At 46.7% G+C, this 14,267-nt stretch overlaps 1 protein-coding gene across 11 annotated transcripts in view; it reads right to left on the reverse strand.

The window, feature by feature from the left end:
* JAKMIP1 (janus kinase and microtubule interacting protein 1) overlaps positions 1-14,267 on the reverse strand; it is a 342,118-nt gene that overhangs the window by 9,050 nt on the left and 318,801 nt on the right. For 9 of the 11 annotated variants that reach the window (XM_063923480.1, XM_063923560.1, XM_063923470.1 and 6 more), the window contains 3 exons: positions 14,156-14,236; positions 13,073-13,150; positions 5,132-5,335 (listed from right to left, as the gene is read on the reverse strand). In XM_063923480.1, the coding sequence (XP_063779550.1) occupies positions 5,132-5,335; positions 13,073-13,150; positions 14,156-14,236 (363 nt within the window). The remainder of the gene's footprint in view (positions 1-5,131; positions 5,336-13,072; positions 13,151-14,155; positions 14,237-14,267) is intronic. The other 2 variants (XM_063923546.1, XM_063923536.1) reach the window with 2 other exon arrangements.

The following is a 14,267-nucleotide window of genomic DNA, read 5'->3' on the forward strand; positions in this document are numbered from 1 at the left end:
AGTAGCTATAGACCTGGAAGCAAGGTGATAACAGTAGCTATACACCTGGAAGCAAGGTGATAACAGTAGCTATACACCTGGAAGCAAGGTGATAACAATAGCTATACACCTGGAAGCAAGGTGATAACAGTAGCTATACACCTGGAAGCAAGGTCTATACAGCTATACACCTGAAAGCAAGGTGATAACAGTAGCTATACACCTGGAAGCAAGGTGATAACAGTAGCTATACACCTGGAAGCAAGGTGATAACAGTAGCTATAGACCTGGAAGCAAGGTGATAACAGTAGCTATACACCTGGAAGCAAGGTGATAACAGTAGCTATACACCTGGAAGCAAGGTGATAACAATAGCTATACACCTGGAAGCAAGGTGATAACAGTAGCTATACACCTGGAAGCAAGGTGATAACAGTAGCTATACACCTGGAAGCAAGGTGATAACAGTAGCTATACACCTGGAAGCAAGGTGATAACAGTAGCTATACACCTGGAAGCAAGGTGATAACAGTAGCTATACACCTGGAATCAAGGTGATAACAGTAGCTATACACCTGGAAGCAAGGTGATAACAGTAGCTATAGACCTGGAAGCAAGGTGAAAACAGTAGCTATAGACCTGGAAGCAAGGTGAAAACAGTAGCTATAGACCTGGAAGCAAGGTGATAACAGTAGCTATAGACCTGGAAGCAAGGTGATAACAGTAGCTATAGACCTGGAAGCAAGGTGAAAACAGTAGCTATAGACCTGGAAGCAAGGTGATAACAGTAGCTATGGACCTGGAAGCAAAGTGATAACAGTAGCTATAGACCTGGAAGCAAAGTGATAACAGTAGCTACACCTTGGCTTCTAACCTTGCGCCGGAAGTTCTATCCCAGTTCCATTCCATCCCATCTGCACCTAGCATGCAGCTTCTGATGGCTGCAACTGCAGACGCTCAAAGTGGACGTCTCAGCCCATTAGCAGTCAGACGTACGGCTGAACGCCAGTGGAAGGGATGGTACTATTATCCGCATAAATTCACAGACATGACTGACAAAACATGCTAACGTGGACAAAGCGATGATGGAGCTGTTTTGAATTGTGCAGGTTTATAAATTGATGTATCATGAATAAACTATCAAACATACTATGTCATTTTCAGAATCAGTATCACTGTCCAACACACATAATGACTTTGGAGGAGATTTTTCAAAGCTTGGAGAGAGAGAAAGTGGAGAGATATATGGGGTAATTCAGACCTGATCGCTCCTCTGAGAATTTGCAGAGGTTTGTGATTGGATAGTCGCTGCCCAGACGGGTGTAGTATGAGTGGCCGGCAGCCGGGATTCCGGGGGCCAGAATACCGGTGCCGGGATCCGGACCGCCGGCATACCGACAGCTGGGCGAGCGCTAATGAGCCCCTTGCGGGCTCGCTGAGGGCACGGTGGCGTTCTACACACGCCACGCTATTTATTCTCCCTCCAGGGGGGTCATGGACCCCAAAGAGGGAGAATAAGTGTCGGCATGCCGGCGGTTGGGATCCCTGCATCAGTATGAAGACCACCTGCCCAGACAGAGTGAAATAACGCCCCTTGCAAGTCTGCGTACACCGTGCAAAAAGCTTTGCAAGCGCCAGTCAGCTGCAAATCCGCTCGCAACTCACTCACCATTAAATGTTTTTTTCCAGTCTGTGCGTAGCCCAGGACTTACTCCTACAGTGTGAAAGACACAGGCTGATCGGGGCCGGAGCGGACGTCACACACCCGCCCTGAAAACGCTTGGGAACGCCTGCGTTTTTCCTAACACTCCCACAAAACAGCCAGTTACCACCCCCAAACATCCGCGTCCTGTCAATCAACCTGCATTCGCCTAGCTATCAAAAAAGACGCTGATTTATTTTGCAGTTTGGCCTCGCTGGTGCGCATTGCAATCCATACGCATGCGCAGTCATTCGCTAATCGCCCACCTTGCGAATTCACGCAACAGCGATCAGATCTGAATTACCCCCATAGTACCAACCTGTCATTTTTCAAACACAGCCTGTAACATGACAGTGAGAAGCTGATTGGTTCTCCACTTTCTCTCTCTCTCTCCAAGCTTTGCTAAATCTCGCCCTTTATTAATGAATATGCCCGCTGATTGTATTTCCTCCCGTCAGGCTAACTTTAAAACAATTACTGTGACTGCAGAATGAGGACAGACCTGCTAAGCTGATTACCATGTCTGCATTACCATACGGAAGTGTAGGTATATAATCTGCCAGGTAGAACCCGGTCTCATTTTTTAGCTGCCGCAACTGATGTGAGGAACGGGGTAAGAAACAGAAATATTCATCAGTGATGTTATAGTTCCCATACAGTAGAACTTTAGTTTTTATACCTGTAGTCAAATGCTATTAACCAGTTTCTTCTAATAGAAGTGGGTAATAATATTATTATCACAGATGTATTATATTTGCCTGATTTTAGATTTATCTAGAGCAGAAATTCTGTTTATAGAGTGGAAATAAGCTACAGTAACAGTGCTTGGTGATCTGCCAGGAGAGCAATTTGTGGGTAACAGATCTACACGTTAATGTCAGAGATTGTGCTGTAATGATGTTACTGAGATCTATCAGCAGGAATATCACATCCCGTTCTAATCAGCAGCAGGTCTTGTACTTCCTAAATAGATTACCTGTACATTCAGTCTCTGCTGGCGTATACGGAAATATAATGACTCATTGACAAATAGAATGTTGTTGTTGTTTTTTTATTACTATTTACCTACTTTGCTTTTTAAAGGGATTGTGCACCTGGACTCTGATTACTGTCAACGTTAGGTGGAGTAGAGACACTGGGCCTAATTCAGACCCAATCGCTGCAGCGGCAGCGATCGCAGTCTGAAGCCCTTTGGAGAGTGCGCTCGCACCACGTGAGGCATAATGAGATGCGAAAGCATCTCAGGGCTGCGATCGCCTCTGCCTGCATGACAGGCAGAGGCGTTTGCGGGGCGATAGAACGCCATTGGTGGGGTGCGGTCCGGACAACGCAGGCGTGTCTGGACCATTGCGGGGGCGGCCAGCGGCAGCTGCGTGATGTCATACGCAGCCGCTGCGACCCAGAACGCAGCGGGTAGACGCCAGCCAGAGCAGCTAAGCTGCGCAGCTAGGGAGCTACTTGGTGGGTGCGAAAGCTTTGCTGGCGTGCGATTCTTTTGCACCCGTGTGGGGGAGTAGGGCCTAACATGCGGGGCGGACTAGTCCTGTGCTGGGCATCCCCCTCTATTCAATCAGCAACCTAGGCTCCCATAGATGCCAGATTTACCAAGCCCGGGTGCCTTATAGGTATACGTTCAAGATACCGGCTGTTAGGATCCCAACAGCCAAAATATAAACGTTGGGATCCTGACACCTGTTGGAATATCGACACCAGAATCCAGAACAGCTCAGAATCCTGAAGGTAAATACTGTATAGCAGGGAGGGTTAGAGTTTAGATGCAGGGGGATGGGGGTTAGGTTTAGGTGCCACCCGGGAGGGTTAGATCTAGGCTGTACAGGGGGGGTGGGGGAGGGGTTAGGGTTGGCAACCACCGGGGACGTTAGACTCTAAGGGGAGAGGTTAGGGTTAGGCACTAAGGGGGGAGGTTGGGGTTAGGCGGAGGTTTGGGAGGGTTAGGCGGGGGTTTTACCTCAGCCCTGTGACCGCCGGCATTGCATACCGATCCCACTTTATATTTACTAGAGAATAATATTATGCGGCACTGTGCAGTATGGGAAAATGTTGGCAGCAAACAGTGGCACAAGAGATATAAATGCCCCCGCATATATATGCTTAGATGATAGATTCTTAAAGAAATTAATTTAAAATACTTTTGATGACGATAACCACATTTATAAAAATAAAAAAAAGTTTGTAAAACTGTAATTTTTGGGTTATATTAGTAATAAGGGTGCAAGCTGTTCTAAAACCAAGCTCCACATAGTGATGGGACATTGATGGCTTAACATCGATTTTGTATCAGAAAACAGGCTACTAAATATCAATGAAACATCACCTTTACTTATCAAGTGGATATCAATGAATGATGAGAAAAGCTATGTATTTGGTGGAAGAGCTTGCCTTTGCTGCTGGTTGCCGTTCTCAGAGCTACAGAGAGGCGAGCAGGGAAAGTGCAATATCTACCCACTCCCTATCCGGCTGCCACCATGTGTGCTATGTGACAATAAATTATTGTATTACGTAATTAGAGCATTTAGTAAATGGGGAAAATATATTTCTAAATCTTCTATACTTTTTTTTTTTTTTAATTTAAGACAGTATTAAAACTGAGGGTTGACAAAAAACTACAATGCCAGAAAACACTGAAGGCAGGGAAACATGGACCTATCACGATCACCAACACTGTACATCAACCTATGACCATCGATGTTTGTCAACCATCCGTGGTTGATGGATATCTCTAGCACCCACTGCAGGTTTGTCCAGGCGCCATTAGGGGAGGTTGGTTGTCATATGGGCAATGCAGTCTACATAACAGCTGCAGTGCATATGTATAATAAATTAATAATGACCATTTGTCCTTGTTTTTAGCTGTCTGTACTTAAGATGGAAAACGTGGCAATTTATATCACATAACTGTGCATCCCATTTTGATGTACACCACCAGAATCACCTCATCTAACCTGCTTATTGCTGCAGGTGGCGATATATCAAGCCTTGGAGAGATAAAGAATCAACTAATCAGCTCCTACCTGACATGTTACAGACTGTGTTTGAAAAATGAGTTCGGAGCGGACTGCTTGGTACTTTATCTCTATCCAAGCTTTGAAACATCCCCCTTCCCCCCAGTGCTGGTCTCTGACCAGGAACCTGGCTCATGTACTATATAAAGTACACCTGCTTCACCGTGTGTGTAGGTGACCGCAGTAACTCAAGGTTGTGTTGATTATTATAGCCCTTTAGTGCATGTAGACTATTTCACCAGAAGGGGGCAGTTATCACAATGTTGTGGAGCCATCCGTTGGTTGTTTTGGAATTCACACTTGCGGTAGCAGTAATATGTACAATAAATGACTAACACAGGTCAATGCATGTTCTAACTTCAGGAAATTATAACCACAACCTCTACTTGAGTAGCATTATAATTGTTCTGATTATAGTTTTCTGTACCTGTTGTGCCTGATGCAAGAGTTCCATACGCTCATGCAGGATCTGGCTGTCAAACTCCCGGCTCTGACGCAAGATCTGCCGTCTTAGTTTTTCCACCGCCGCCCGCAAGTCTTCCCTCTGCGCCTCATTCAGGCATTCGCTGACTCTCCTCCCGGGCTCATGCTGTAAAGCGTTATAGAGCGTGGCCTCCAGATCCTGGATTTTCTAGCACAAGTCATGCCATTCACCAGCAGTTGCGTGTTCAAGAGATAAAATAAAATGTATAGGAGCAAATAAGGACCCAGCAATATAGCAGTAATCCACACGTCAACAAACCACACAACCTGCAAGATCAAGAGGCACCTAAAGTATTTCCAAGCCCTGTATTTTCTATCTCCCGTTACATGGGCTTCCGAGGATTTTCTGTGACATCATCAGGGTCAGATTAGCAATGGCCCAGATGGGCTTACAGCTCCAGGCCACCACATAAAATAGGCCCATCATCATGACAGCATTATAATCACCAACCACCCAGCTGGCCACACAGTCGGCCATAAATCATAACTATTAAAATTGTATCTCTATGGTCTTCAACAAGTGATGCAATTCTTCTACTTTTATGTTTTTGGGGAGATAGTGTAGGGGGTATAGACACCCAACATGGCCGTACTGGCCACACCCTCATAATGCTGGCCACACCCCTCCACTTCTCACAAAAGGCCCTTGTTATATTCAGCCCTAGGACCATGTGGCCCTTAATCTGGTCCAGAAAATCTTAATGATGCTGAAAATCCTCAATGTAGCCTCCTGCTTTACACAAGACAGCCCACAGCAAAGCCAATATAAGCATCGCCCAAGGTGTTATAAAAGGCAGTACGAGACATAGACGGAGGGACTTGGTTATACCCAGTAGCTGGTTTCCTCAAGAATGGTATATGTCAGGTATTCCCAACCACGGTCCTCAAGGCACACTAACAGTGCAGGTTTTAGTGATATCCAGGCTTGAACACAGGTGACTTAATTAGCACCTCAGTTATTTTGATTTAACCATCTGTGCTGCAGCCTGGATATCACTAAAACCTGCACTGTTAGTAGTGTGCCTTGAGGACCGTGGTTGGGAATGCCTGGTATATGTGATAAACCCTGTCCAATTATGCTCTTACTCAGGTTACATTAAGTGTTAGATTCGGCAACATATTTTTGACAGGTACACTTACAGGAGCAGATTTCTCAATGAGGAATAGTGTTATTACTCGTTTCGAATGATAAATGGTGCTCCAGCCAATCAACTCTTGTCATGTGTTTGAAAAATGACAGGAGCTGATTGGCTGGAGCACTATTTATCATTTGAGTGATAACAAGAATAAAACTCGTTGATAAATCTGCCCCTAAATCTGGTAAGGATGTATTTTGAGATAACAGAGGTCAATGTATATACAGTATCTACTCAATGACAATATATTTGTTATCAGGTAGCCTAAAAAAATTATTTGCCTTAACTGCCTAATTTTACTTATTTTGATGTGAATAATAAGATTTTACTTACCGATAAATCTATTTCTCGTAGTCCGTAGTGGATGCTGGGGACTCCGTCAGGACCATGGGGATTAGCGGCTCCGCAGGAGACAGGGCACAAAAATAAAGCTTTAGGATCAGGTGGTGTGCACTGGCTCCTCCCCCTATGACCCTCCTCCAAGCCTCAGTTAGGATACTGTGCCCGGACGAGCGTACACAATAAGGAAGGATTTTGAATCCCGGGTAAGACTCATACCAGCCACACCAATCACACCGTACAACTTGTGATCTGAACCCAGTTAACAGTATGACAACGTAGGAGCCTCTGAACAGACGGCTCACAACAATAACAACCCGATTTTTTTGTAACAATAACTATGTACAAGTATTGCAGACAATCCGCACTTGGGATGGGCGCCCAGCATCCACTACGGACTACGAGAAATAGATTTATCGGTAAGTAAAATCTTATTTTCTCTAACGTCCTAGTGGATGCTGGGGACTCCGTCAGGACCATGGGGATTATACCAAAGCTCCCAAACGGGCGGGAGAGTGCGGATGACTCTGCAGCACCGAATGAGAGAACTCTAGGTCCTCTTTAGCCAGGGTATCAAATTTGTAGAATTTTACAAACGTGTTCTCCCCCGACCACGTAGCTGCTCGGCAGAGTTGTAATGCCGAGACCCCTCGGGCAGCCGCCCAGGATGAGCCCACCTTCCTTGTGGAATGGGCCTTGACAGATTTAGGCTGTGGCAGGCCTGCCACAGAATGTGCAAGTTGAATTGTGCTACAGATCCAACGAGCAATCGTCTGCTTAGAAGCAGGAGCACCCAGCTTGTTGGGTGCATACAGTATAAACAGCGAGTCAGATTTTCTGACTCCAGCCGTCCTTGAAATATATATTTTCAATGCCCTGACAACGTCCAGCAACTTGGAATCCTCCAAATCGCTAGTAGCCGCAGGCACCACAATAGGCTGGTTCAGGTGAAACGCTGACACCACCTTAGGCAGAAAATGAGGACGCGTCCGCAGTTCTGCCCTGTCCGAATGGAAAATCAGATATGGGCTTTTATACGATAAAGCCGCCAATTCTGACACTCTCCTGGCTGAAGCCAGGGCTAGTAGCATGGTTACTTTCCATGTAAGATATTTCAAATCCGCCGATTTGAGTGGCTCAAACCAATGGGATTTGAGAAAATCCAAAACTACATTAAGGTCCCACGGAGCCACTGGGGGCACAACCGGGGGCTGTATATGTAGTACTCCTTTTACAAAAGTCTGGACTTCAGGAACTGAAGCCAATTCTTTCTGGAAGAAAATCGACAGGGCCGAAATTTGAACCTTAATGGACCCCAACTTGAGGCCCATAGACAATCCTGTTTGCAGGAAATGTAGGAATCGACCCAATTGAAATTCCTCCGTGGGGCCTTCCTGGCCTCACACCACGCAACATATTTTCTCCAAATGCGGTGATAATGTTGTGCAGTCACCTCCTTCCTGGCTTTTACCAGTGTAGGAATGACCTCTTCCGGAATGCCTTTTTCCCTTAGAATTCGGCGTTCAACCGCCATGCCGTCAAACGCAGCCGCGGTAAGTCTTGGAATAGACACGGTCCCTGCTGAAGCAGGTCCCGTCTTAGAGGTAGAGGCCACGGATCTTCCGTGAGCATCTCCTGAAGTTCCGGGTACCAAGTTCTTCTTGGCCAATCCGGAGCCACGAGTATCGTTCTTACTCCCCTTTGCCGTATAATTCTCAGTACTTTTGGTATGAGAGGCAGAGGAGGAAACACATACACTGACTGGAACACCCACGGCGTTACCAGAGCATCCACAGCTATTGCCTGAGGGTCTCTTGACCTGGCGCAATACCTGTCCAGTTTTTTGTTGAGGCGAGACGCCATCATGTCCACCTTTGGTTTTTCCCAACGGTTCACAATCATGTGGAAGACTTCTGGATGAAGTCCCCACTCTCCCGGGTGTAGATCGTGTCTGCTGAGGAAGTCTGCTTCCCAGTTGTCCACTCCCGAAATGAACACTGCTGACAGTGCTATCACATGATCTTCCGCCCAGCGAAGAATCCTTGCAGCTTCTGCCATTGCTCTCCTGCTTCTTGTGCCGCCCTGTCTGTTTACGTGGGCGACTGCCGTGATGTTGTCCGACTGGATCAACACCGGCTGACCCTGAAGCAAGGGTTTTGCCAGGCTTAGAGCATTGTAAATCGCTCTTAGCTCCAGTATATTTATGTGAAGAGACATCTCCAGGTTTGACCATACTCCCTGGAAGTTTCTTCCCTGTGTGACCGCTCCCCAGCCTCTCAGACTGGCATCCGTGGTCACCAGGACCCAGTCCTGTATGCCGAATCTGCGGCCCTCTAACAGATGAGCACTCTGCAACCACCACAGAAGAGACACCCTTGTCCGTGCCGACAAGGTTATCCGCTGATGCATCTGCAGATGCGATCCGGACCATTTGTCCAGCAGATCCCACTGAAAAGTTCGTGCGTGGAATCTGCCGAATGGAATCGCTTCGTAAGAAGCCACCATCTTTCCCAGGACTCTTGTGCATTGATGCACAGACACTTTCCCTGGTTTTAGGAGGTTCCTGACAAGTTCGGATAACTCCTTGGCTTTCTCCTCCGGAAGAAACACCTTTTTCTGAACCGTGTCCAGAATCATTCCCAGGAACAGCAGACGTGTCGTCGGGGTCAATTGAGATTTTGGAAAATTCAGAATCCACCCGTGCTGTTGCAGCACTATTTGGGTTAGTGCTACTACGTCCCCCAGCTGTTCCCTGGACCTTGCCCTTATCAGGAGATCGTCCAAGTAAGGGATAATTAATACGCCTTTTCTTCGTAGAAGAAACATCATTTCGGCCATTACCTTGGTAAAGACCCGAGGTGCCGTGGACAATCCAAACGGCAGCGTCTGAAACTGATAATGACAGTTTTGCACCACGAACCTGAGGTACCCTTGATGTGAAGGGCAAATTGGGACATGCAGGTAAGCATCCTTGATGTCCAGGGACACCATAAAGTCCCCTTCTTCCAGATTCGCTATCACTGCTCTGAGTGACTCCATCTTGAACTTGAATTTTTGTATGTACAGGTTCAAAGATTTCAGATTTAGAATAGGTCTTACCGAGCCGTCCGGCTTCGGTACCACAAATAGTGTGGAATAATACCCCTTTCCCTGTTGTAGGAGGGGTACCTTGACTATCACCTGCTGAGAATACAGCTTGTGAATGGCTTCCAATACCGTCGCCCTGTCTGAGGGAGACGTTGGCAGAGCAGACTTTAGGAACCGGCGAGGGGGAGACTTCTCGAATTCCAACCTGTAACCCTGAGATATTATCTGCAGGATCCAGGGGTCCACCTGTGAGCAAGCCCACTGCGCGCTGAAATTCTTGAGTCGACCCCCCACCGTTTCTGAGTCCGCTTGTAAAGCCCCAGCGTCATGCTGAGGGCTTTGCAGAACCCGCGGAGGGCTTCTGTTCTTGGGAAGGAGCTGCTTGCTGCCCTCTCTTACCCTTTCCTCTGCCTCGGGGCAGATATGACTGTCCTTTTGCCCGCTTGTTCTTATAGGACCGAAAGGACTGCGGCTGAAAAGACGGTGTCTTTTTCTGTTGGGAGGGGGTCTGAGGTAAAAAGGTGGATTTCCCGGCCGTTGCCGTGGCCACCAGATCCGATAGACCTACGCCAAATAATTCCTCCCCTTTATACGGCAATACTTCCATATGTCGTTTGGAATCCGCATCACCTGACCACTGTCGTGTCCATAAACTTCTTCTGGCAGATATGGACATCGCACTTACTCTCGATGCCAGAGTGCAAATATCCCTCTGAGCATCTCGCATATAAAGAAAAGCATCCTTTAATTGCTCTAAAGTCTGTAAAATACTGTCCCTATCCAGGGTATCAATATTTTCAGTCAGGGAATCCGACCAGACCACCCCAGCACTGCACATCCAGGCTGAGGCGATGGCCGGTCGCAGTATAACACCAGTATGTGTGTATATACTTTTTAGGGTAGTTTCCAGCCTCCTATCAGCTGGATCCTTGAGGGCGGCCGTATCAGGAGACGGTAACGCCACTTGTTTTGATAAGCGTGTGAGCGCCTTATCCACCTTAGGGGGTGTTTCCCAGCGCGCCCTAACCTCTGGCGGGAAAGGGTATAATGCCAATAACTTTTTTGAAATTAGCCCTTTTCTATCTGGGTTAACCCACGCTTCATCACATACATCATTCAATTCCTCTGATTCAGGAAAAACTACAGGTAGTTTTTTCACCCCCCACATAATACCCCTTTTTGTGGTACTTGTAGTATCAGAGATATGCAAAGCCTCCTTCATTGCCGTGATCATATAACGTGTGGCCCTACTGGAAAATACGTTTGTTTTTTCTTCACCGTCGACACTAGATTCAGTGTCCGTGTCTGGGTCTGTATCGACCGACTGAGGTAAAGGGCGTTTTACAGCCCCTGACGGTGTCTGAGACGCCTGGGCAGGTACTAACTGGTTTGACGGCCGTCTCATGTCGTCAACTGATTTTTGTAATGTGCTGACATTATCACGTAATTCCATAAACAAAGCCATCCATTCCGGTGTCGACTCCCTAGGGGGTGACATCACCATTATCGGCAATTGCTCTGCCTCCACACCAACATCGTCCTCATACATGTCGACACACACGTACCGACACACAGCAGACACACAGGGAATGCTCTATTGAAGACAGGACCCCACTAGCCCTTTGGGGAGACAGAGGGAGAGTTTGCCAGCACACACCCAAGCGCTATAATATATATGGGAACAACCCTATATAAGTGTTGTATCCTTATAGCAGCTTAAATATAGTAATATCGCCAAAAAAAGTGCCCCCCCTCTCTGTTTTACCCTGTTTCTGTAGTGCAGTGCAGGGGAGAGTCCTGGGAGCCTTCCTCACAGCGGAGCTGAGCAGGAAAATGGCGCTGTGTGCTGAGGAGAATAAGCCCCGCCCCCTATTTCGGCGGGCTCTTCTCCGGAGATTGTGAGATCTGGCAGGGGTTAAATACATCCATATAGCCTCAAGGACTATATGTGATGTATTTTTAGCCATAAACAAGGTATTATACATTGCTGCCCAGGGCGCCCCCCCCCGCGCCCTGCACCCTCCGTGACCGCTGTGTGAAGTGTGCTGACAACAATGGCGCACAGCTGCAGTGCTGTGCGCTACCTCAGGAAGACTGAAAGTCTTCTGCCGCCTGCTTCTGGACCTCTTCCATCTTCGGCATCTGCAAGGGGGGTCGGCGGCGCGGCTCCGGGACGAACCCCAGGGTGAGACCTGTGTTCCGACTCCCTCTGGAGCTAATGGTGTCCAGTAGCCTAAGAAGCCAATCCATCCTGCACGCAGGTGAGTTCACTTCTCTCCCCTAAGTCCCTCGATGCAGTGAGCCTGTTGCCAGCAGGACTCACTGAAAATAAAAAACCTAAAAACTTTTTCTAAGCAGCTCTTTAGGAGAGCCACCTAGATTGCACCCTGCTCGGACGGGCACAAAAACCTAACTGAGGCTTGGAGGAGGGTCATAGGGGGAGGAGCCAGTGCACACCACCTGATCCTAAAGCTTTATTTTTGTGCCCTGTCTCCTGCGGAGCCGCTAATCCCCATGGTCCTGACGGAGTCCCCAGCATCCACTAGGACGTTAGAGAAAATAGGATTTTGCAACATTTATTACATTTTTAGGAGTTTTCCCCAAAAATACAATATAATTACGGGGGAAATGTATCAAGCCTTGAACAGTGATAAAGCAGACAGAGATAAAATACCAAGCAATCAACTTCTGAATTTTTTTCAAACACAGCCTGTAACATAGCAGTTAGAAGCTCATTGATTGGTACTTTGGCCCCCATTTATCAAGCCTTGGAGAGTTATAAATAGCACGGTGATAAAGTACCAACCAACCAGCTCCTAACTGCCATGTTACAGGCTGTGTTTGAAAAATGACAACTGGGAGCTGATTGGTTGGTACTTTATCATGTGCTATTTATCACTCTCCAAGGCTTGATAAATCTGGGCTATAATCTCTCCTAAAGGCTTGAAACATCACCCCCCAAGTCATCTGCTTAGTTTAATGTTAATAGACATTTGCTTTTAGGGGTCTATTCATGAAGCAGTGAAACATGTGGAGAAGTGAGCCAGTGGAGAAGGTGCTCATGGCAACCAATCAGCTGCTACGTATAATTTTATAGAATGACCTCAACACTTATTGGTTGCCATGGGCAACTTCTCCACTGGCTCACTTCTCCACTCTCTTCACTGCTTCATGAATAGACCCCTCAGAATTTAGATACTCAGAGTAACTACTTAAAATCCAACTGATCGTTGTCATCAGAGTATGCCCGACACAACTAATGCTAATCTACTATTAATTGTGAATGACCACTAAATGTAATTGTGTCCATACTAAGTGCTTACCATATGTGCTTGATCAAGAGCTTGCTTCCGGTAGTCAAGTTCTTCTTCTAAGTAGCCTTTCTGCTTGCTGAACAGTTCCTAACAATGACAAATAATTGTGATGGTAGTTAGTTAGTCAGTCAGTCAGTCAGTCAGTCAGTTAGTTAGTGAAAACATAGTTCACGGTGCATTGCATAAAGACTGAACCTCTGCCCCCTGTGGGTAATGGAACATGCAGAAGATATTGTCCTATTGAGCATTTAATTAGTGTAAACATTGATGTGTTGGGTAGATGCAGAACAGGTACACAGGGCCTGTTAGTGTAGTATATCTCGCTGTAAGCATGCCCATATATAGGCACCAATGCAGATTTATGTGAATGTGCAGCTTATGCCAGCCTGTGCTTGGCATTCTAACACAGGCCAAGTACAGTAAGAGCATGTTGACACAATTGCGAATACATGTAGACCGTGCCTCAGAAAGCCTTATGTTTTGCAGATGGCCAAGAGCATGTGCAAACAGCAGAGGACAGCGGTCACTAGCATGCGTGGGCATATATTATCCCTTTATATGTGTGATTAAACAAATGCTTTCATTTGTTTTTCTGAAGTATTAGATTACTATTGGAGGTTTTATTGACGCCTAACAGCAAACATGTATTTTGCAAAATAAATAAAATAGCTATATCCATGGATGTACTAAAACGGTGGGGACGGAGCCATGACAAAGCAGTCTGTCAGAACAGCAGAGATGGGGTGGGACCTGACAGAGTGGAGGGCAGAGACTGAGGTGACCCAGCATGGGATGTAGTTATGTGACCGGCAGTCAGGAGATCGACGGGCAAATTACCTCCCCCTACATCCCGCCCCCTCACAATCCCGACGGTCGCCCAGCATATGCCAGGTACAATACACCAGCACTGCATATATACATTAAAAAACATATATATTTATTTTTAGGTCAAGTATATTAATATTAGGGCAGACGATAAGGTATACTGATTGATAAATGTCAGTCAGATGACCAGTGAAATGGTGAGAAGAATACACAGTGAATGGAGAACGTTTGGCAGGAGTGGAAAAAGTTTACAAAAACTCCACTTACTGGCAGTCTTACCTTCTCATTTTCCACATCAATCATCTTCTGTGTCAGGGCGGCTTCCGTCACTTCAATCTGCTTTAACCACTGCAATCAGGCACAAACATTACCAGCAGCT

This window comes from Pseudophryne corroboree, chromosome 1 (assembly GCF_028390025.1).
Source record: "Pseudophryne corroboree isolate aPseCor3 chromosome 1, aPseCor3.hap2, whole genome shotgun sequence".
NCBI classification, from domain to species: Eukaryota; Metazoa; Chordata; class Amphibia; order Anura; family Myobatrachidae; genus Pseudophryne; species Pseudophryne corroboree.